Raw genomic sequence first — 23,171 nt, 5'->3', positions numbered from 1 at the left:
CATGTTTGCAAGTTGAAACCTAGTATTACTTCAATTGGACACAAATCCTTATATTTTCTGTTAAATTGATAATATCGAAGTTCTTCACAGCCTTATACGCTGTGCCCTTTTCACACTAAAGCACCCTGTCTTTTTTCTTGAGCACCCTGCCCTTTTTCTTGAGCACCCTGTCCTTTTTCTTGAGCACCCTGCCCTTTTTCTTGAGCACCCTGTCCTTTTTCTTGAGCACCCTGCCCTTTTTCTTGAGCACCCTGTCCTTTTTCTTGAGCACCCTGCCCTTTTCTTGAGCACCCTGTCCTTTTTCTTGAGCACCCTGCCCTTTTTCTTGAGCACCCTGCCTTTTTTCTTGAGCACCCTGCCCTTTTTCTTGAGCACCCTGCCCTTTTTCTTGAGCACCCTGCGCTTTTTATAACATAGCTTAAACCCAAACCATAATCTTACTATTAAAACATAATAACCAGAGTGAAAACACACCAAGGGAAATAACTAGAGAAATATTCCAGTAAAAAAGATACTTCAGTTATGGACCTAATATCAATTATTTTGTGCATCATAAGTTTAAACTTTATTTATTTTTCAACAATTCCAAAGAAACTTATAATAAGTCACTTTCGTTGGCATGATGTGCGGTGACAGTGTGGTCTCATGTTGTGGGGAAAACTGGAGAACCCGGAGAAAACCCACTTGCCCGGCTTGGCGACCACGAGCCAAACTCACATGCAACCAGGCCAGGATCACCTTGGTGAGAAACGAGTGCACTAACCTATGCGCTAACCAGACAACCACATCATTGTGCAGCTATGTATATGTACATCTCTAGTTTTGCAACCTCCCTTCTGTTTTAATGGCCTAGACAGTGAGATCAGGAAAGACTGTCTGAGGGTCCTGCCTCTCGGCTTTCCTCAGATCTTCCTGCCTGCTGTTTGATTTCATAACTTCAAACCTGGCTAGTAACCTACATGTTCATGTGTGTCAAAGCCCTTACTCATCAATGAGGTCAGGAAAGTTCTGCCTCTCCAGTCCACCTTCCCAACTCCTGTTGGTCTGCATAACAACAAGCCTGGCTAGTAACCTATATGTACATGTGTGTCAACACCCTACCCACCATTGAGGTCTTGAAACCATGTCTGAGGGTCCTGCCTCCTGTTGGTCTTCATAACTTAAAGCTTGGCTAGTAACCTACATGCATGTGTGTATCAACACCCTACCCACCAGTGAGGTATGGAAAGTCTGTCAGAGGGCCTGCCTACTGTTTGTCATCATAGCTACAAGCCTTGCTAGATGTGTATCCACACCCTACTTACCAGTGAGGTCGGGAAAGTCTGACCGAGGGTCTTGGCAGGTGTTTGCCATCATAGCTACACCTCAGGCTAGTAACCTATATGTACATGTATTAATGTTCTACTCACCAGTGAGGTCAGGAAAGTCTGTCCGAGGGCCCTGCCTCCTGTTTGTCTCCATAACTACAGCCTGGCTAGTAACCTATATGTACATGTGTGTCAATGTGCTACTCACCAGTGAGGTCGGGAAAGTCTGTCTGAGGGTCCTGCCTCCTGTTGGTCTTCATTACTTCAAGCCTTGCTAGTAACTTATATGTACATATGCATCAATGTCCTACTCACCAGTGAGGTTGGGAAAGTCTGTCCGAGTGTCCTGCCTCTCCACAGTCCTCAGATCTTCTCGCTGATCCTGCAGCAGAGACATTGCGTTAAGGTCAACAATAACTTCATATTTGTGTCCATATAATATCCTTAGCATAGCACTTACTATTCCAAGGTAATAACGATAGTGTCAACAATTATAATTCAGGTTTAGACAGACAGGAAAGGTACAAACAAGAATACTTAACTTCAACGATAAGGCATATATATGCTTGATGAAAACACAAGTGCAATGAAAATTATTTCAAATAACTAAAAAAAGCTTAAGGAGCTTGACACCAAATGGTCCCAAAATCAGAAAATACATTATTTACACAAGATAAGCCTAGAATTGTCAATACAAAATAGTATGAGGCCAATAATACATCATTTAACATGAGTAAAATATTTTTTTGTTGCTGTCTGAGTGAAGATAACCCGTTTGAAGTTAAATGTGGCCTATACTTGTTTCCCAGTTTATAGTGTGTATAATTAGCATGTGAATTAGTCACCATGTGAATTAGTCACCTGATTAGTATCGATACATATATCACCTCTATTTTTAAATTGCTTGGGATTTACATGGAAGACAACCCCAGTGAAATTCAAAATGGAAAAATATGCAAAAACTGTGAAGACTCGATGCATTGTAATTTTTTTTTGCTTGCAATTTTATTATCTGGTATCTAGTCCCTTTAAAGACTTTCTATATCTATTTAAAACAATGTATAAGTACATGTTAGATGCACAAGCGCCTTGATCATAATTGTGGAACATTTAATGAAGCCCCGATAAAATTTCATCAATGCTTCAGTTATTTTTTTAAATCAAATTACAACATTGATAATATTTAGTCATTGACAAAAAAAGGGTAACCTGGACAAAAGAACCCATAGGGCCTCAAATAAGAGACTGACAAATGGAAAAATGCAACCAATCCATGAGGACGCCCTAGCATCTTGTAACAACATTGCGGTTTGTCTTTCAACTAAGATGTTCTTTTCTAGTATAACAGAACAAAAACCACTCATTCCTACCTTCATTATTAGCAGATTCCTCCGATTCACTGCCATAGTCCTCAGCTGTAAGCTCAAAAAGGTCACTGACATCCAACTTTCCAACCTGGCCTGACCCTGCGCTCCCTCTCTCCCCCTTCCCCATATCTTGCTCCTCCTCATGCCTGCTCCCTGCATGTTTTCGCTTAATCACCACCTCTGGAGGACATACTCTTGTGATAGTAGTTCCCTCCACATTCCTTTCTGAACCTTTCTTTTTGGCTACATTTTCCAAATTGGTATCCCCTTTTGATTGACAAGAAATACTTGGTTCACCTAACACCTCCGAGATGGTCTTTTCAGCTGTTTGTTTTGTTGCAGTGATTTGTTTCATTTCAAAGTTTTCATCTCCTGGTTCTTTAATCTCTTCTTTCTTTTCGTCATCTGTTGTGGATTGTTTTACTTCAATACCTTTACCGATATTCACATCTGGTATACTGTAAGCTGAGACATCCTTTCTAACATGTACACATGAAAATCCACAACTTCTGTGGCATAAATGTCTTGGAAATGTTTCTGCTCGCCCAACCAAGTTTGGTAGCCTGTGCCGATAGTCGTCCAACTTAGCCTTAACAAAATCTTTTCCACGAACCAATACCTCTTTTGCTCTTGTAAGCTTAGACTTCGGTTCTATATGCTCATCCGCATACTGCTGGAAGTCTTCACAAGTCTGAAAATTATCGCAACTGTCCAGCTGAAAAGATCTCGCGGAAAAGAATGTACCACTTGTGTCAGCTGTATAGAAACTTGCTACATCAGAAAATGTCCCTGTGCTTAAACTATTTGCAAACTTTTCCTCCGACAAAACTCTTGGAGTCCAGGTGAGAGTTTTCTTGATCCTGTTTATGGCAGGATTGGAACAGCTTGTGAGACTTGTGTTATCCAAGGAATAGAAGGACTCACATCCGGATAGATCACTGTCTGTACGTTTCGGAGGCAGTGAAACTCTCACTAAAGATGCACTGCGAGGTTTACCAACATAGAAGTCTGTCCGTTTCGGAGGTAGTGAACCTCTGGCTAAAGATGCGCTACGAGGCTTATCAGAATCCCAGTCTGTCTGCTTTGATGGTAGTGAAACTCTGGCTAAAGATGCACTACGAGGTTTGTTCACTGATCTTCTGGTAACGACTCTGTCATCTGTTCTCTTAACAACAATATCTGTCACACAGTCAGTCTCTTCTGGTTTACACTCTGTGGCCTCTGAAATTTCCTGCTCTACATCTGCATTGTCAATGTTTTCTTTCTTCTTTACCTTTACATCATTCTTAACACCACATTGATTTTGATTGTTGAGATTCTTGTCTGTTATATGCTTGATGTGACTATCAGTTGAAAGAACTTTGTCTGAAGGTCTCTCGTCTTTTGATTTGGATTCAATCAGTCTATCAACACCCTTCCCTTTTACACTTCCATTTATAGGCTCCTTCTCATCTTGATCATCTTTCAGATCTGTATTTACATTTATAGTTGCACCAAGTTCATCAAATACAGTATCTTCATCTTCTATACTTTCATCAAACTCTCCAATACTATCACTATCCAAGCCAAGAAAATTCTTCTCACTTATTCCAAAAAACACATCACTGTCCTGTTTATCACCAGAATAGTCTGTACAGAAATAATCATTTGTATCACAGGAAAATGAAACCACGGATGCGGGGTCAAAGTTAACATACAAACTAGCACAACTTCTAACAGGTTCAAGAGCTATCACATCCAAATTAACCTTATTGCCGTGATCATGTGACAACTTTAATTTCTCACCAGCTTTAGTGTTATAAGTTATATGACGTGTCACATGTTTTTTATCTCCTTTGTCTGAATCTACGGGTTTCCTGTGTCTAAGACAACCAGAGACTTCTTCTGTTTCTTTTCCTTTGTTTTTATCCGAATTATGCTCTTTTTTACTGTTTATAGTCAGTTTAACAACAGTTTCATATTGATCAGACGTTTGTCCTAAATTTGATTCCTTTTGGAGATCATACGATTCATGGGAATGTTTCAAAGCACTATCCTGCTGCTGATAATTATTTCTCTTACAAACAAGGGGAAGAACTGTTGGGTGAGTGGAAGACTTTTTAGTGGGCTTATCTCCCTTTGTTTCATTCACTCCATTTGCATCATATTTGTTCTCATCAGTTAAAATGCAGGTTTTTGTCTCATTATTAATGTCTGATGAGGTTGCTTCACATTTTGAAGTTGAAATGCAGCTGTCTTCGTCAGCATCTGAAATCATCATTTTTCTCATGAACAGTTATTTTGTACTATAAAGATTATAACAACAGCATTCTTGCTATATATTCTTTAAAGTTACCTGGAATAACGCATAAAGCTGACCACAATTTAAATACAAGGTAACACTCACATATATACAGTCTGCCTGAGAAAACATGAAATGCTAGAAAAATTGGTATGCTCCTTTCACATAATAGGTTGATTAAATTTAAGTCAGCAGATATTTTCTTAAGTTCGAATCATGAGAATCAAAGCTCTTAGGCCATATTCAATATGCAACTTAAGTCAACCTTATAATTGTACACCACTGACTCCATTCGCTGTATAGGTCCATTATTTACATCAAGCAATCCGATTGGCTACATCATTCTAAGATCCAATTAAGACCAGTATTAAATACTATATACCCCTGGGGCCGTGTTCAATGAAGTTCTTATCATAAATGTCCTAAGACACGCCTCAGTGATTCCATTCACTCCATTGGCCAGCTATTTTTACAGTAAGTGCATTCTAACGCGTTACTGAATACAGTGCCTCGTTAATGCTTGTAAACATTAAACTAGCCTGGATGGACTGTGCGTATAGGTTACATTTATATGGAGGTCTTTATAGAAATCAAATGTTTAAGCCTAGCACTGGTGGGAGAAGGTTTAATTTTCATCAAGACCTCCAAAATATGGTAACATACATAATGGTTGAAATCCATTTTGTTTACTGACAAGAAATGCCTCTTTTAAACGAACATTGTCTACGTCCCTGTCACAGAAATATGCATGCTTAGGAAGCATGTTCTGTCATTTTAGCATGTTTATTGTTAATGACATATCGTTTTTTTCTGCTTTGTTCATTCAGCTGTGTTTTGTTAATAAATACTATAATAATAAGTAAGCTGAGATAAGTCATCATTGAAAGAAGTTTTAGATTAAGATTATCATTACAATTTTATGTAAGATTGTATTGTAGTTATGTTTTTCCTTATCTTGAATAAAATTTCAAGGTCTTGTCCCTCATGGCTGTCGGCAAAGCAAAGCTCCTGTTTTGGTGATGTGATGTATAATATTAAAACTCAATTTCACAAACAAAATAATTTTGCATTCTCAAATATTGTGTAATCTAAGCAGAACTGCAAATCTGCGTACTGATCATTCAGCAATGTTACAGAAAATGCCGTATACATCAGAAACTTAATCAGACAAACCATTTTGTTTCAACTGGACTGTGAAGAACCAATATATTGGTGATTTAATCAATAAGTATGGCACTTACAATGTAACATCGAACAATCGTAATGGAATTAAATATAAAAGTTGAACATTTCGAAAAACACAATCATCCCATTGTTTCAAAAATGATCCCAAACGTTATTTTGTAATAAAATTATGCAGTCATCGAAATTAGACTTGTGGATAAACAAGCCCAAATTCTTATACTATTGCTTGCATCAAAGTTTTGAACAAGCCCTGCTATATAAAATTCAAAATTTTAAGCAAGCCCTGAAGACATTTTACCAGAGCAGGGCTTCCGGGCTTGTGTTAATTTTGACCACTGATTATGTGCAATTTTTCATTGAATATATCTGAATATTTTAACTAAATAGCTAAATAATATATTAGTACTCAAGAATTATTACTATTCATAGTAACAAGAATTCATGATTAATTTATATATACTCACAATGTACTTAAATTAAACAATAATGTTTCTATTTATTTGAATTGGTATTGTAAATTACATCTATAGACAATTAAAGTACAGATTTAACAACAAATTCTAAAACAAAATCTGTTTAAGGGAAACTGAATACAAAGATTAACTTACAAGTCAGACAATATCCACACTATTTATAAAATAAACCAAATGTTATCCTCTAAAATGCAAAAAAAAAATCAACGAGAACACAACATACATGTACGTGTATCAAGCAAATGCAAATGATAACACTGTTACAATACAACAGATAGACCCTCGGGTCATGTATAATAGATAATTATAACTTTAGTTGATTACAGAATTATGCTACATTAATGTGTTTTCATTGTCAGCAAATGATACTAATTAAAGAGGACAGAAAGAACAGCTGACGACCAGTTAAGTGCAAAAACACAGTGAAGGTTTAGTGCAACACTGTTGTAACAAGTTATATTTCTATATCGAGTTGCAACCTTCTTGCATTAAGCCAGCAACAATGGGTTTCAGCTGTATGAAATTAAGAATAGTTCACTTTTAAAGCTGCACTCTCACAGATAATACCATTTTTACAACTTTTTTTTGTCTTGGAAAGAGCAAATTTTTGCATAAATATCTGCAAACCAATGATATAATTAGATTGCTGACAAAAAATCAGATGGTAGATTTTCATAATTCCGTCCATTCGAAAATTAATGTTTTATGGCCTTAACCTTTACTAACAGTTTAAGAAAAATGCATGAAACATCAATTTTTTAACTTAAATATAAAGGTCCGAGATCTAATTTTTTGTCAGCAATCTTATATTACTGGTTTTCATGGATTTTCACAAAAATTGTCTTGTTGCAAGGCAAAAAATAAAAAGGTTGTCAAAGCATTCAATCTGTTCGAGTGCAGCTTTAGGTGCAATACTGTTGTTATGAATTATATTTCTATATCGAGTTGCAACCTTCTTGCATTTAGCCTGCAACAATGTGTTTCAGCTGTATGAAATCAAGAGTAGTTTACTTATAAAGCTACACTCTCACAGATTGAACGTTTTGACAACTTGTTAATTTTTGACTTGGAATGAGCCATTTTTTGCGGAAATGCCTGAAAACCAGTGATATAAGACAGTTGACAAAAGATAAGATCTCAGGTTTTTATATTTACATTAAAAAAATGATGTTTATGCTGAAAAGTCTTCTTTTATTTAAAGTGCTAATAAAGCTTTTAGCCATAAAGCATAAATTTTCAAACTTAAATATAACAACCTGCGATCTGATCTTAAATGAATAAACAAGTTGTCAACACGGCTAATCTGAGAGAGTGCAGCTTTAAAATATACACTATACATCTAGATTAATTGCATCAGTAACAGTTATTAAGAAAATTACAGAATAAATGGATATATATAACTATATCCCAGGGCTTTCTTCAGGTCTTGGAGTGTGTCTTATGGGAATGAGGGGGGCTGAATTTTGGATTGATTTCCTGTGGTTTTAACATGACAGTATGCAATTAGATTAATTATTTCTGAAGTAGTTATTAAGAAAATTACAGAATGAATGGATATAATCATATAGCAAGGCTTTCTTTTGGTCCTTTGGAATTGATATCGGAGTGTATCTTTTGGGAGGGTGGGGGAATGTTGGGGGGGGGGGGGGGGGGGAGCCTACGAGTATTTATTTGGTAGGATGTATAAAAAAAATATGATTATATAGCATATTTATTAATTTGTTTCTTAAATATCACTATGCCTATATAAAAAGAAGCCCTCAGTATAAACTAACATATTCAAACTTAACATTTTTTGTAACTTTAAAATGAAATTTTTCTATTAATGATAGATGGATTACCTTAACTAAATGAGCAAAATGTGCTCTGATTACCGTATATAAACACAGAGAATGTCAATTCATGTTTAAAGCTGCTCTCTCACAGATTCACAGTTTTGACTTTTTTCATTTTTTTCAGTCTCAGAATCAGCTGATTTTGGCATCAATGCCTTCAATTCAGTCATATAAATTAGCTCACCATAAAAAAGAACTCAACTGTTTAGGAAACAGCCGAAAATTTCTTAAAGTGTTAGACACATCAATTTACGAACATAAATATGAAAAACTGCCACTTCCTCTTTTGTCAGCAGTCTTATATCACTGGTATCCAGATATTTACATAAAAAATTGGCTCATTCCAAGAAAAAAAAAACAAAAAAAAACAATCAATCAGTGAGAGTGCAGCTTTATATACACCAGGGTGAAATAATAGTCAACAGAAAATACTGATCTTACTGTACAACATGGTTTTACTTTTTAAAGGAAGAAAGTCTAATATAGATGCACAAAAAAATCTGAATTCATGTTAATGCATTATTATGTTTAACTCATTTTAATTCAAAAATAAAACACACACACAAAAACATCATTTGTATACAGATAAAAACAAATGGGCTTTTAAAAAAAATAATTTTTTATTGAAAGCTATGTGGCCACAAATTCCCACTAAAACGCCAAAATATCACTAATATTATTTTATCTGTACAATTTTTTTTAATCATCTGCTTTTTGTCTTGTTTTGTTTGTGTCAAATGAATAAAACATAATAATAATGCATTTAAGTTAAAAAAAAAATGTGCATCTATCTAAACTTTCTTCCTTTCAGGACACAATAATATATTGAACATATACCTGGACCCTCTGTTTTGCTTGCCATAAGTCCTATGCTTCAAAGCCATTTATGATTTACATGTATGAACAAACCATTTTTTTTTCGTTCAGTCTAATTTTTTCAGTTTTTTGTTTGGAAATGAAGTCTGTCATGATCTAATAGAGTAAAAGTGTATTTCAGGCGAATATGTTTACCAATAATGATTATGACAAGCAAATAAAGAATGTAGCATGTAATGAAAAAAAGTCAGCTTTATTATACAAAGATTTTAAACAATTGCACTGCAGTGAGATGTCAATGCTCGTCTGTTGTTTTTTATAAACAGTTATTTTTTTTAAATTATTTTTACCCCCTATGCCTTACAAATTGGGAAAAAAGTTGACTTGAGGAAAAAATACAAAATCAGGCCATTGTCAAAATTGTGTTTATATTTCAAGAAATTCATTGCTTTTTTATTCATTAAAGTAATCTGTATTTATCAGATTGGGATTTTTTGTTATAAAATTTGGGGAAAAAAAAATTGCAAGGGGAAACAGCATTTAGAAGGCAGTAAGTTGCACCAAAAAAATCATACATAACTCAACATCTATTTCAGACAGAACTATGGGCCTTGCTTCGAAACTTATTACACATTGTCTCTTGAAGCATGTGTACTAAGTTTCGTAGAAATATCTTAAACAATTGTTAAGTTATGTATGGCCAAGGTGAATTTTCTTTACACTGATACAAATACCACTAAGGCTATGACAATGCCTGGATTCATTTAATAATATTGCTAAAAAATATTCACACTGATTATTTGTGAATATAAACAAGTATTCGACCCAAAACTGCAAGGAATGCCTTTTGCCCATTTTTACAGGCCTGATTGACTTCTTTATACGCCACCTGTGGCTTAATTCGTAGTCTGAAATTTACACTATTAAAAATAAGAATAGTTACTTGTTACGGCACATTCAATTATCGAAATCAATCCAAAAAAAATTAAACCTAAAGATTTCGACTTGCTGCATTTTTTTGCCTCACGAACTGATAGTCTTGTTAAATTGGTACACCGGCATGTTTAACAAAGGAAAATGATTTATTAATCCAAGGCATTTCTGGCTGAAAAGCCCTGGTTTATTTTACAGGTCCGAGACTAATTGTATATTCCATATTTTTGTACTGTGCAAAATTTTGATATATTATTTAGGCCGTATTGTTTATATTTTTATAGTTCAATTTTAATTTATTCAAGGAGTAGTGTGTATGGGTTAGCTCAGTTGAATAGAGCGCAGTGCTAGTGTTCCGGCGGTCATGGGTTTGAGCCCCACACCGGGCGCACTTTTCCTCAAAGGTTTACTGTACTGATGGTAGCAGTTAACGGCAGGAGTGCCTCCGTTGGCCTTAAAGGGGGAAGGAGTGTAGTTTGTGTGGGTTAGAACCAGCCGCCTGGTTAGCTCAGTTTGTTAGAGCGCAGTGCTAGTGTTCTGGCGGTCGTGGGTTCAAGCCCCACACCGGGCCCACTTTTCCTCCCAGGTTTACTTTAAAGGTACAGGTGGTCAAATCTTTTTAATTTTTGGTGTAAGTGAAATCCAATGACTTCCTTACCTACCTGGCGATTGACAGTATCATATAAAACTAATAATCCTTTGTTTTCGTTTTAAATAACCAGTTATCACTGTTTAACAAAAAAAGACAAATGTCATATTTTAAATTCACTGCTGGGCATCAATGATCATGACAACAATGCTGAAACAAGATAATTTGAAGTCAGCGCAAGCGTTTTGCACTACATATAGTTAAACAGATTTGTAAATATTGAAAAACACCCACCGATAAAAATAAAAACTAATTCAGTTCCGGATTATTATTTTACACCTTTAGATGAAGAGTATTTAAGGATGACAATAAATTGATAATCTCCCCTGAAACGGGCCTGAGATAATTTCCGGTATCCGGTACCCCTAATGCTAGTATAATGATAATAATGATGATTTTTAGCGTTTTACCTGTTGTTTATATCCATAAAAATAATATGTCTTACTTTTATGGAAAAGCCGTTCGTGGGGATAAAATTATTTAATTTGTTATTTTCTATGTGTTAGATACGACTGCATGAGGCATGCGCAGGTAGTAGGTTCAGATAGTCCGTATTCTGATAATTTTGCCAAAAGGATATTATGCGGCAAGCAGTCAAACGCTTAAGACAAATCAATCAGCTCAGCTGCAACGAAGTCATTTTCATCAAGAGCATGCCTCCAGTCCTCGAGGATTTTTAGTTATGTTGTTTGACAAGCAAGGCTTCCATAAAGGCGCATAGGTATTTATATAGTTGTCCAGCAATTAATTTTCAAAGATTTTGTAAAGTCGGAAGGATACTTATATATATAGGTCTATAATTTTATTTTAGCAGCGCATCATTCTTTTTTTAGAGTGGCGGCACCTGTGCCATTTTCAATTGATCCGAAAAATACCCGTTGATATGGAGTATGGAGTATGGATACACGTACTATCAACTATTTCAATTGGTACATGTATTTTACTTGAAAATTAAAGTTGTTGTTTCTCTCCGGAAGTCATTCGGGTAAGATCACTTCAATTGCAGTTCACTTGAAACTTTGTTTTATCAATGATATGAATGAAACATATTTTTTGGGTCGCAAAGTTTTACATAGTTTTTTTCAGGTCATCGTTTGTTTTTCTATTTATCGAGCCATTGTCGAACATGTAGCCTTTTGAGACTATTACTAAAAGCCGGGCCGCCGTACAACCGTATCGTATACGTACAAGTTAATACCTTAAAGTATTATAGTACTACGTTAAATGTATGGCTTCGATACACCGTACAATAATCGGCTATAAATGCATTCCTTATAAAACTTAAACACCGGTACGGTGGTACGGCCGCCTAGGTTTTGATAAGCTCATGCCTTCGCAAATGGAATCCACGGATGGATTCTAATTAAGTCAATCTGAAAGCTCTTGGAAAGAACATACACAAAATTACATTAATAAATGATCACATTATTAATTGTTTTGAGATTTGACTTATTTAGCTGTTTGCACATGCGCGACAGCTAGTAGAGAGGCATATTAGCGCTTTTAACGCTAAGTAAGATATTTTTCGCTTAAAGGTCAGACACCACTAAATAAAATATATTCTATATAGTCAATTGACCAATTTACATGCAATAAAGCACTGATTTCTAGTGCGTAACGACCCACAACACCATATATAGTGAAAAACCTCCACTTATAAACTTAACAAAAAAAACGACGTTAAAAAAACGTTACGTTTCTCCTAAGAAAACAAATTGGTTGAACGTAACCACTATGTATCCGGTAAAATGACCATATCCGGTGTACGAGGACAAACAATGCGGTGAAAATGTAAACAATAAAACGTAGATCAAGTAGATCCAGCATGTTCAGCCTGTTTTTTTTAAAATTACAAACCATTCAGGTTCAAATCCTTTAAATATTGAAGGTTGCCATTGGTCTGAGATTGTAAAACTATGCTTTGTTTCACTGTCATGTGTCAATTAACAGATATAAGGCATGTAACAATGAGTAGGCACTACAGAATGTTGTAATTCGCCCTTTATTCGCGCTTGTTGCGCGTCTAACATAACATGAATGGAAACATTTGTCCTGTATACGGGAAGGTGAAAGTTGGTGATGTGAGTAGTGTTTATAAGGTCTACATTATGACCTGACCCTACCACATCCCCCGTTCAGTTCAAAGAAGATTAAGAAGCCAAAGGGGGAACTAACCCCACCCTTAAATGACTTTGCTAGACTTTGCCTGACTCTGTAGTGTTTAGTAGGACCGCTTAAATGAGGTTTAAAGCCATAAAGAATAATTTTAGCCCCAAAATATTGTGTATCTGGAAGCACGTGTCAGGTATGGATATCCGGTATGCAAGAATAGGGTTTGCGTGCGTGTATTTACCAATCGACCAAAGCGCCACCTATCGAGTACATATTTTAATGAAGAAACTGTTTATGCAAAAATTAATAGGTTCTTAAATAAGCCCAAAAAGGCACTTTTTAAAGGTAACTTAATTCGGAAAATGATCGTATATTTTGATGAAGTAAATCCCGTATCAGTGTGACGTTTATTAGCCATTTTATTTAAGGTAAACATCATATGTAGCATCAACAAATGACGTGGTATTACCTTTCGTAGCTGTAGTTTAATACGCAGTTTCTTTTCCCCGATAATATATTATGTAAGTTCATTTTTCTTTTTTCATTATAACAATAGGAAAATGTATGTAGATATATCACCCGAAGTCCTAGATGTTATCTTATAGGTTTGTCAACATATTACGACTTTACTGATTAACAATGGCATGTGATGTAATATGGTTATCATTTTAATATGCATATACATTATTTTAAATGTCGTTTACATATTTAAAAACGACGACGGAAGAAATAACGGGGAATAGTGATTTCTTAAAAACTGTTATGCTAGTTAATCAATATTATATTTGATATCAGTAACATAAATCAGTCCAATATGTCAAATCGAGACTTCCACAGAGTATTGTTACAAATGCTGGTGATTTTAACATTATACTGTAAATGTCCGGGATCAACAGAGCCACGATGTTCTCGGTTCCAGTTCGAAGAGAGAATGCTGGAAAAGTTAATACGCCTAGAAGTTGCCATGGAACAGGTTAGATATTCATTAATTCATTAACGCTCATGTTTTAAAAATGATACACACTATACTTAAGACAAATATTATAGGTTTGCTATGATATGTGTTTGCACGTGTATATTAGGCCAGTAGAACTTTATTAGCTATGCCTTAATTTTGGCCTTTAGGTGGCTATACATATCTTCCATGCCCTCTATGCTTCTCCGATGTCTTGACGTCCTCTTCCGACCACCCCCTTCTTTTTCTCGCACCCTCTTCTTACCTGCCCCATTCTTTCACTCTCAATACCTCTTCTCATTCTTTGTCCCCGCTCCCACTCTATTTCTCTTACTCGAACATCCTACCATCTCCCATTCAGTGTGTCTCTTGACTATGTTCCTCATTCATTTCCCCAGCCAATCAACTTTAAAACTAATAAGTGTCGGAATATTTAAACACAAAAAGACCGCAGCGGTTTGTTATTTTTTATTAATGGTCTTTCCGAAACCAGTCTAAAATAAAGCGGGATTCTTGAATTGTATAAAAGATAAACGGTATTCTGACAGGTGAAACCCTCGCACATGCAAAATTTGGCCAGGTAATTACGATTTTTTTGTTTTCAATAATAATATATTTATATAAAACCTTTCGTGTGTACTAAGATGAAAGACCAAACCTCGGTGACCGGTAACCGGCTGGAGAACTGCATGCACGAAATGGACAGACTTACGCTCGATTTAAACGATGCTAAGGATGAACACGTGGAGCTTAAGAAAGACCTCGCAAATTTTAAGACGGGACTTTTGAACTCCATTGAAGGTATATTTTGTAATGTTTGAGCTTATTCAACAGTTATATAAGATGTGTGAAGCATGTGACTTAAATTATCTTATTTGTTAACTACGTGTATGTCAGTATACAATGGGCCTTTGTGTCTTAACAAAGAACACAGACTATTTCAACATTTCCCGTCGTGAAATGCAACCATTCAAGATTTGTGACAGATTTAACGACGTCTCACTTGCTCACGTTTTTACCATACTAACTGATGATTGTGCATACATGTTATTTCAGAGAAATCGCGAGTTCCGACGATCTTATTCAAGGCCACGAAAGTCAGCAATAAAACCCCAAACCAAGGTCAAATTATTGTTTTCAAGGAAACGCTCAGTAACTACGGTAACGGGTATGACAACAACACGGGTATATTCGATGCGCCGGTGTCCGGTTCCTATTTCTTCACGGTGCATTTGTGTCCAGAACCGGGAGCCTACATTGTTTCCCATCTCATTAATGGCGGAAGGATCCTGACTACCGATTCGAACTATGACAAGGATGGGTTAGTTTGCAACACCAGCGAGGCTGTTGTGTATCTCGAGAAACAGAGTAAAGTATGGGTGGAAATTTTTAACAGCGAACCAAAGATCAAAGAAGATTATCATAGATTTTCGTATTTTACTGGAGTAATCTTGCATATATGAAGAAACAAAGAGCACCCAGAATCGATAACTCTCGTATGGGTTTGCATTTAAAAAAAAGCATAACTCAATAATTATTAAAGCTGGAGTTATAGACATTGGCGAGGCTTAGATTTTAATTTACATGAACTGCTCATTGAAAGGGGTCATTATTGTAGTCATGACATAACAGAACGTTATTGAACTTGTTGTTATGCAAATAATTTAGAGACTAGTATACTTTGTCATAATATGTCCTATCTATGTAATAAATCCAAGTATATATAAGTCTGTTGAAGTGATACAAAATCTAAAAAAATGTTAAGTAAATTTATATTCCAATCTCTTAGGTTAATAACTTATTCATAAAATGATTTAATCAGTCTCCAATGTAATATTTCCATTCTGGGCAGTCCTTTTTTCTTTCGTGAACTGTCTGTTAGGCCTTAAGCATTATCACCTTATACAGGGTATTCGTTATACTTTGACTACTGCACTTGTTCCTGTAGTTTTCGTTGTTTCTGTCGTTATCTTCTCGTAGTTGATTGTTGTTGAATGAGTGTGTTATCTCGCGTAGATTTTTCGTCTTTGAATTCAAAGTTTTTTGATCATAGAGCCTGATTCAATATTATATTTGATATAATAATACCTTATTATAACTGATTTTTATTAAGTTAAACGATCTTCTTAAAGTCATTAACTAATGCACCGGCATACATTCCAGGTTGGTTTCGATGGCAAATGGCCGAGGATGGCCAAGAAGTGCCGATTGTATTCGGGCCTGATCCTTGTGCCTTTAAACGTAATCTTGCTTTAAATTTAGGCTACTGGGCTTGTCCATTACTTCTTTATTTTCTTTAGGCGGGACCACAGTTTGGAATGGATTTCCATTTTGTACCATGGAGGATCACGTGATCAAAATGTACCAGACAACATTTTTATTGTAAAAAGAAACTATGAAATATGTTTGATAAAACAACCTTTATGAAGAAACAAGTGTATGAACTGGTTAAATGAAAAAGTAGCATCCAGATACAAAATACACGTATGTCTTATACCGTTATTACAATCCTTTGGGCACATTTGACATATGAAGGATACTTAGGCTGAGCGATCATAAACTTTCTTTGTAGGTAGATCATAACCATGATTTGAGCTCTATTGGTATTGAGGTCAGTAGGTCAACGGTCAAGGTTGTGGTGGTGACAATCGGTCTATATTTAATATCTGAAGAACGCTTTGGCTCAGAGACCTCAGATGAAACATATAGATCTTGAGGTCAGTGGATCAAAGATCAAGTTGGTGGTGACCTTAATCTGAAAATCGGTTCTAGTCAATATCTGAATAACTCCATGGCCCAAGGACCTCAAACTTTGTAGATAGGTTGATCGAGATGAACCCTATTGTTTTTTTAAGTAAATGGTTCAAAGGTCAAAGTGGTTGTCACCTTAAGCTGGAAATACGCAGTTTTCTATCAATAATGGAGAAAAACAAGCGTAGACATAGAAACCTTGAACTTGCTAAATGTCCATCAACGTAATCAGCACTTCAACTTTTTGACGTCAGTCGGTCAAAAGTCGAGGTCGTGGTGGCCTTGAGCTATAAATCTCATTTCGTTCAATAACTAAAGAATGCTTGTATCCAGGTACCTCAAACTTGGTATGCTGGTGAACTAGATTTACTTGCTTTAAGTCATTTCCAAAAGCATTCAAATTTAGTCTTAAACAGTACTGAAATGCAATAGAGCGCCTTCAAAATAACTTCCTACTTACTTATAATTATACATAAATTGTTGTATTATATTGATGAATTTCAGCGAATATGTTTATTCACGGATTGGTTGAGGGTTTATATATTCCATGTTATCTCTCTGTATTGATTACCGCACGGTATCTTCAAAACAAAGTTCAGGTGCTAAATTATCAATTTAGCTTGCGAATTACTTAATCTTTTAACTACACCTATAAGTTCATATATGGAAACGGCAAGATAAATCATTGTGCTCGGACCGTAACTTTAAAACTTAAAACAATATTTTATATTTTCAAGCATCTATATTATTTAGTTCACAATGGATGACCACGAATTCCGCAAAGTTTTGCTGCTGATGCTGGCTATTTTATCAGTACATTGTAAATGTACGGGGTCAACCGAGCCAAGATGTTCAAGGTTTGAAATCGAGGAGCGGCTGCTGGAAAAACTTGTACGCCAAGAAGTTGCCATGGAACAGGTAAGTACATCTGACGTCATCTATTCATAAACGATACATACTTTAATTGAATATTTATGGAATGGTATGTTATGTGGGCCAGCAGATCTTTTTGAGTTTTGCATTGAATTTAAGGAGTCTGACCCATAGGTTGCCGTATATGAGGGCGTTACTCCCTTTTGGTACCTCCGATTCCGACCACCTTTGGGGTATTCCGGATGCAGAGAATATGTACCCTGTATTACGGGTGCCGAGTTTTTACCATCCCTGGTATCCTGTTTTTTATCACGTATAATCCCATTGGTCATACCTCTGTGTTTGAAATGCTATGGTGTAATTATCGACGGTAAGTGTATGTACGTTTTATAACAAATTGGATTCGAATTCTATTAATAAACAAGCAAACATAAACAAAAGTAGTTATCTTTTCTCTTTTGAGTGAGTCCCTATTCCCCTGCTGCCCTTTTCGCCGGGAATATAACTAAAATTTAGTGTATCTTTGCATATCCTTTCGTTAACATTGACGCTTCGAAAAAAGGCAATTTTAATTATACACGTACCACCGGTTTTCTACGTATTCTCAAGCTGCTTTTTCATTCATGCGTATATTTCCGCTCCTTTCATTGAAAAAACCCCAAACGATATAAAGCATTGTTATGGAAATGATCAATTATTGATAAACAACTTATTAATAAATAAAGCCGACTTACGAAATACCGGATGGCAGAAACATATTAACAAATGCTTGAAATATGACATTTACTACAATGTTAATGAATTATAATTCCGGAATGCAGCTTTAAAAATAAGATATTATAACATGTACGGGTTTTGTATATTTCTTATAATGACAAATATTACATTTTTTATTTCCACGGAAAGAGGTTTAACAATATTCCATATAATCCCTAAATTACTTAGTGACGCCAAAAAAAACTCCTAGGGTTTTAAATCCTAGGTGCATTTGTACGGGAACTAGCGGTTTTGATTTCGAATTCGGCTCCCGAAGCCACCCCTTGTACGTGTGATCGTGCATGGTACGAGATCTGTCTTCTCTTCTGTTCTAAGCCTCTATCGTGCATGCGTATGTGGTCGCACATATAATGAATACTGTTCTATCCAATGCTTCTGGTACTACTAACACTCACCTTTCCTATTTAATTTCTTAATGCTTATACCCCCCCCCCCCCCTCCTCTCACTATTGTCTATAACCCCTTTGGCTTTTCCTAGCCCATTTTTCTATCCTCAACCCCTCTCACGCACACTCAATCTTTCAAGTCCCCTTCTCCACTTACATTTCTTATATAGCATCTCTCCTTTTACCTTTCTCACCTAACGTCTAGCCTCTCTTCTCCCTCACATACCCTTTATCCTCTTAACCTTTCTCATACCTCATCTCTCCTTCTACCTCTATCACCTACCTTGTATTTTTTTTTAAATTCTCACCTACATTCTAGCCCCTCTCATCTCTCGCATACCTTTTATCCTCTAAACCTTTCTCACATACCTTACCCCCTCTCTCCACTTACCATTCTCACATATCTTCCCCCTGTCTCCATTTACCATTCTCACCTTCCTCCCTTTCTGCTACCTTTCTCACATACCCCCCTCTCTCCCCTTATCTCCTCTTACCTTTCTCACTTACATTTTTCACTTCATCTCTCCTCTTACCTTTCTAATCTAGCTTTTCTCCACCTATTACCCTGCTCTCCTCTTAATTTTCTCACTTACATTTTCTCCCTTCTTCTCTCCTCTCACCCTTCACACTTACCTTCTCTCCCACTACCTTTAGCTTAAATTTTTTCTCCTTTAACCCTTCACTTCCCTTTTTTCCTCTTACCTTTCACTTACCTTCCCTCCTCTGACCTTTCGCTTACCTTCCCTCCTCTTACCTTTCACTTACCTTCTCTTCTATTACTTTTCACTACCCTTCCATCCTTTAACCTTCCCTCCTCTAACCTTTCGCTAACCTTCACTCCTCTTACCTGTCCCTTACCTTCCCTCCTCTTACTTTTCACTTACATTCGCACCTCTTACCTTTCAGTTTCCTTCTCTTCTTTTTCATTTCCCTTACCTTCTCTACGCTTACCATTCACTTACCTTTCGTCCTCTTACATTCTCTCCTCTGTCCCTTCACTTACCTTCCCTTCTCTTTCATTTTACTTACCTTCCCTCGTCAAACCTTCACTCATCTAACCTTTCACTTATCTGCCCTCCTCTTACCTTTTACTTACATTCTCTTCTTTTACCTTTCTCATTTTCCCTCTCGCCTCTTACCTTCCCTCCTCTAGCCGTTTACTTACATTCTCTTATTTTACCTTTCTCACTTACCTGCCCTCTTCTTACCTTTCAAATACCTTTCATTTCACTTACCCTCCCTTTTTCTACCTTTGTCACGTACCTCCCCTCCCCTTACCTTCCTTTCTCTTACCTTCCCTTTTCTTAGCTTTGCTCCTCTTACATTTCACTTACCTTCATCCTTTTAACTTTCACTTACCTTCACTCTTCTTACCTTCCTTCCTCTGACCTTCCCTCCTCTTACCTTCCATCATTTTACCTTCACACTTCTTAGCCTTTCCTCCTGTTAACTTTCATTTACCTTCCCTCTTCTTACCGTCCCTTCTCTAACCTTCCCTCCTCTTACCTTCCATCATTTTACCTTCACACTTCTTAGCCTTTCCTCCTGTTAACTTTGACTTTCCTTCCCTCCTCTCACCATTCACTTACCTTCTCTTCTTTAATCTTTCTCCCTTACCTTACCTCTTCTTTCCTTCCCTTCTCTTTTTTCCCCTCCTCTTACCTTCCCTCTTAGCTTTGCTCCTCTTGCCTTTCACTGACCTTCCATTCTTTTACCGTTCACTTACCTTACCTCCTCTTACCTTTCATTAACCTTCTCTTCTTTTACCTTTCTCACTTAACCTCTCTCCTCTTACCGTTTACTAATCTTCCCTCGTCTTACCTTTCACACCTTTCTTCACCCCTCTCTCCTCTTGCCTTTCATTAACCTTCTCTCCTCTTACCTTTCACACCTTTCTTCACCCCTCTCTCCTCTTGCCTTTCATTAACCTTCTCTCCTCTTACCTTTCTCACCTTCATTCTCTCCTCTTACCCTTCCCACCTACTTTCCCCCCTCTCTCCTCGTACCGTTTCCCATTACGTTATCTGCATCTGCCCTTTATTCCTGTCAACTTCCCTCCACTCCCCTTCAATTTCTTACACTCTCTTCATACATGCTCCATTTTGTTTATCTTCATACCTCTCCCATCTTTCTTTATCCTATCCCCCCTCCTTTTATTTGCAATACTTCATCGTCCCTTCTCATTGTCCCCTGGCTCCTTTCCTCCTTCTCACCCTAGGCAATACAATCTAGAGTTTATTTTTTATTAAAACTAAGTTTCAGAAATTATTGAAAACAACCACAATGGTTTAAAACATTATACGAAAAAAAACATTGATTTGTTGAAGAATTTATTAAATAGACGTCATGTTTCCAGACAAAAATTAAGCAGTATTCTTGATTCCAGTTAAAGTACATACGGTATTCCGAATTCCAGGGTACAGGGGGTGACAACCTTGTAAATGCATGATTAGGTCAGGGTTACATTTTCAAGAAAGAAATAAAACCTTTCAATTATACGCAGATGAAAGATCAAACCTTGGTGACCAGTAACCGGCTGGAGAAATGCATGCATGAAGTGGACAGGCTCACGCTCGATTTGAACAGTGCTAAGGATGAAGTTGTGGAGCTAAAGAAAGACCTTGCAATTTTTAAGACGGACATTATGAACACCATTGAAAGTATGTTTGATATTGTTTGAGCTGCATCTTACTTAAATACATAATGTGTGAAACACTTGAAATGATAATACCATATTTTTTATGCTTCCCGAAGTGACAGCATATAGTTAAAAAAAACTTGGTATTTAGATTGATAGCAATAAAATAAAATGCAGTGCACAAGAACCATTACCCTTTCAGGCATACCATTTAATTAACCCCCCGTAAATCATTTTTCAAGATTGTTTCTTGTCTGGTGAAGAACTTCAAAACCACTAATCGGATGAAATAAAAAATGGATAGATGGAAATGACAGAGAGAGAGTCCAGTGCACACGAACCATATTCCTTCCCTGTATATATATATATATATATATATATATATATATATATATATATATATATATATATATATATATATATATATATATATATATATATATATATATATATATATATATATATATATATACATGTATATAAGTTATTTCCCTTAGACATGATAATTTACAAAATTGGGTACTTGTCCGGGTCATATCTTGGAAAGTACTGAATGGATTGAAATGAAACTTGAAGTTAAGTTAGATTGGAATAAGAGGAAGTGCATAACCAAGCTACCATAATAATGGTCTGCACTTGTTTAGTTATTTATACTTTTGTATTTCATTTCTTGAAATTTACTTTAAAAAGTAATTCTGAAACCTGCCCATATATTTTCAGTTGATGATTTTCCCCCCAATTTGTGTATAATAATGCTACCAGCACATTGTATTCTACATGCTTATAGGCGTTTCGGAAGCATCCATCACTTCCAGCGATATTCTTCTTTTTCAACATTTTCAGCTCTGAAATGCAACCCACGCAGTTTCTCTAACAAATACAGCGACGTCTTGCTCAAGTTCTGACAATACTAATTGAAGTATATACATGGCATTTCAGAGAAATCAAGAGTTCCGACTATCTTATTCAAGGCTACGAAGGTCAGCAATAAAACACCACACCAAGGTCAAATTATTGTTTTCAAGGAAACGCTCAGTAACTATGGAAACGGCTACGACAACAATACCGGTATATTCGACGCTCCGGTATCCGGCTCATATCTCTTCACGGTGCATTTGTGTTCAGAACCGGGTTTCTGGATCGTTTCCAATCTCGTAAATGACGGAAGGATACAAACCACTGACTCAAACTATGAAAAGGAGGGAAAGGTTTGTAACACAAGCGATGCTATTGTGTACCTTGAGGTATCCAGCAAAGTATGGGTGGAAATGTTTGCCGATAGAAACAAGATCATAGAAGATCGTCATAGATTTTCTTATTTTTCTGGAGTACTCTTGCATAGATAAAGAAAGCAATCTCATATTTTTTAATTTTGTGATACAAAGCAGTGTATTTCATACGGTTGACTCACTGTTGTGATAGTTAGTTTCATTGACAAAATAATTACAAAGAAATTTTAATACGTTTAAGTACCAAATACGAACACTATAGATGGTCCCTTAAACACATTATACACGATTATATAAGTCTTTAAATATCGTTTGTTGGTATAAATAAGAATACCAGGTGAACAAAAAAATAAGATAACAAAGAGAAACTTCAAAGTTCTTACAGCCTGTCCATTCAGTGTTAAAGGTTTGTATGTTCTCCTGTGTTTGATTGTTTTAATAGATCACTTTATAATAATGTTAATGTGGGTCAGATATGGAAAGTTATGTAATCATTGATTGTTGTTTCAAGCATGTCATAATGTTTAAAATGTCTGCTTAAACGTTTGAAATTTGTTTACTTTGTAGTAATAATGTCGCACTGCACAATACAATAATAATTTTA

At 36.1% G+C, this 23,171-nt stretch overlaps 3 protein-coding genes across 3 annotated transcripts in view; 2 read left to right on the top strand and 1 right to left on the bottom strand.

Annotated features, from left to right (window-relative positions):
• The window catches only part of LOC128241322 (uncharacterized), a 62,906-nt gene extending 57,972 nt beyond the window's left edge, over positions 1–4,934 (bottom strand). The window contains exons 1-2 of the mRNA XM_052958253.1: positions 2,678–4,934; positions 1,623–1,689 (exon numbers count right to left, since the gene is read on the bottom strand). Of these exons, the coding sequence (XP_052814213.1) occupies positions 1,623–1,689; positions 2,678–4,934 (2,324 nt within the window). The remainder of the gene's footprint in view (positions 1–1,622; positions 1,690–2,677) is intronic.
• An 8,745-nt stretch (positions 4,935–13,679) lies between these two features.
• LOC128239915 (C1q-related factor-like) lies at positions 13,680–15,622 on the top strand. Its single transcript, XM_052956367.1, has 3 exons — positions 13,680–13,931; positions 14,558–14,714; positions 14,970–15,622. Exons 1-3 carry the CDS (start codon positions 13,773–13,775, stop codon positions 15,374–15,376), a joined length of 723 nt encoding a protein of 240 aa, XP_052812327.1. The 5' UTR covers positions 13,680–13,772; the 3' UTR covers positions 15,377–15,622.
• A 1,635-nt stretch (positions 15,623–17,257) lies between these two features.
• Positions 17,258–23,171, top strand: LOC128241800 (uncharacterized). The gene is made up of 3 exons (XM_052958882.1): positions 17,258–17,582; positions 21,204–21,360; positions 22,278–23,171. The coding sequence occupies exons 1-3, from the start codon at positions 17,424–17,426 to the stop codon at positions 22,682–22,684; spliced, it is 723 nt and encodes a 240-aa protein (XP_052814842.1). The 5' UTR covers positions 17,258–17,423; the 3' UTR covers positions 22,685–23,171.

Source organism: Mya arenaria, chromosome 7 (genome assembly GCF_026914265.1).
Source record: "Mya arenaria isolate MELC-2E11 chromosome 7, ASM2691426v1".
NCBI classification, from domain to species: Eukaryota; Metazoa; Mollusca; class Bivalvia; order Myida; family Myidae; genus Mya; species Mya arenaria.
The sequence above is the reverse complement of the archived record's forward strand: the minus strand, read 5'-3'. Positions and strand labels throughout refer to the sequence as shown.

Excerpts from the sequence above, each read along its gene's own strand:
- LOC128239915 (XM_052956367.1), top strand. The coding sequence starts at position 13,773 with ATGTCAAATCGAGACTTCCACAGAGTATTGTTACAAATGCTGGTGATT. Across the intron at positions 13,932-14,557 it reads TAGAAGTTGCCATGGAACAG|ATGAAAGACCAAACCTCGGT; the intron begins GTTAGATATTCA and ends GTGTGTACTAAG. Across the intron at positions 14,715-14,969 it reads ACTTTTGAACTCCATTGAAG|AGAAATCGCGAGTTCCGACG; the intron begins GTATATTTTGTA and ends ATGTTATTTCAG.
- LOC128241800 (XM_052958882.1), top strand. The coding sequence starts at position 17,424 with ATGGATGACCACGAATTCCGCAAAGTTTTGCTGCTGATGCTGGCTATT. Across the intron at positions 17,583-21,203 it reads AAGAAGTTGCCATGGAACAG|ATGAAAGATCAAACCTTGGT; the intron begins GTAAGTACATCT and ends AATTATACGCAG. Across the intron at positions 21,361-22,277 it reads CATTATGAACACCATTGAAA|AGAAATCAAGAGTTCCGACT; the intron begins GTATGTTTGATA and ends ATGGCATTTCAG.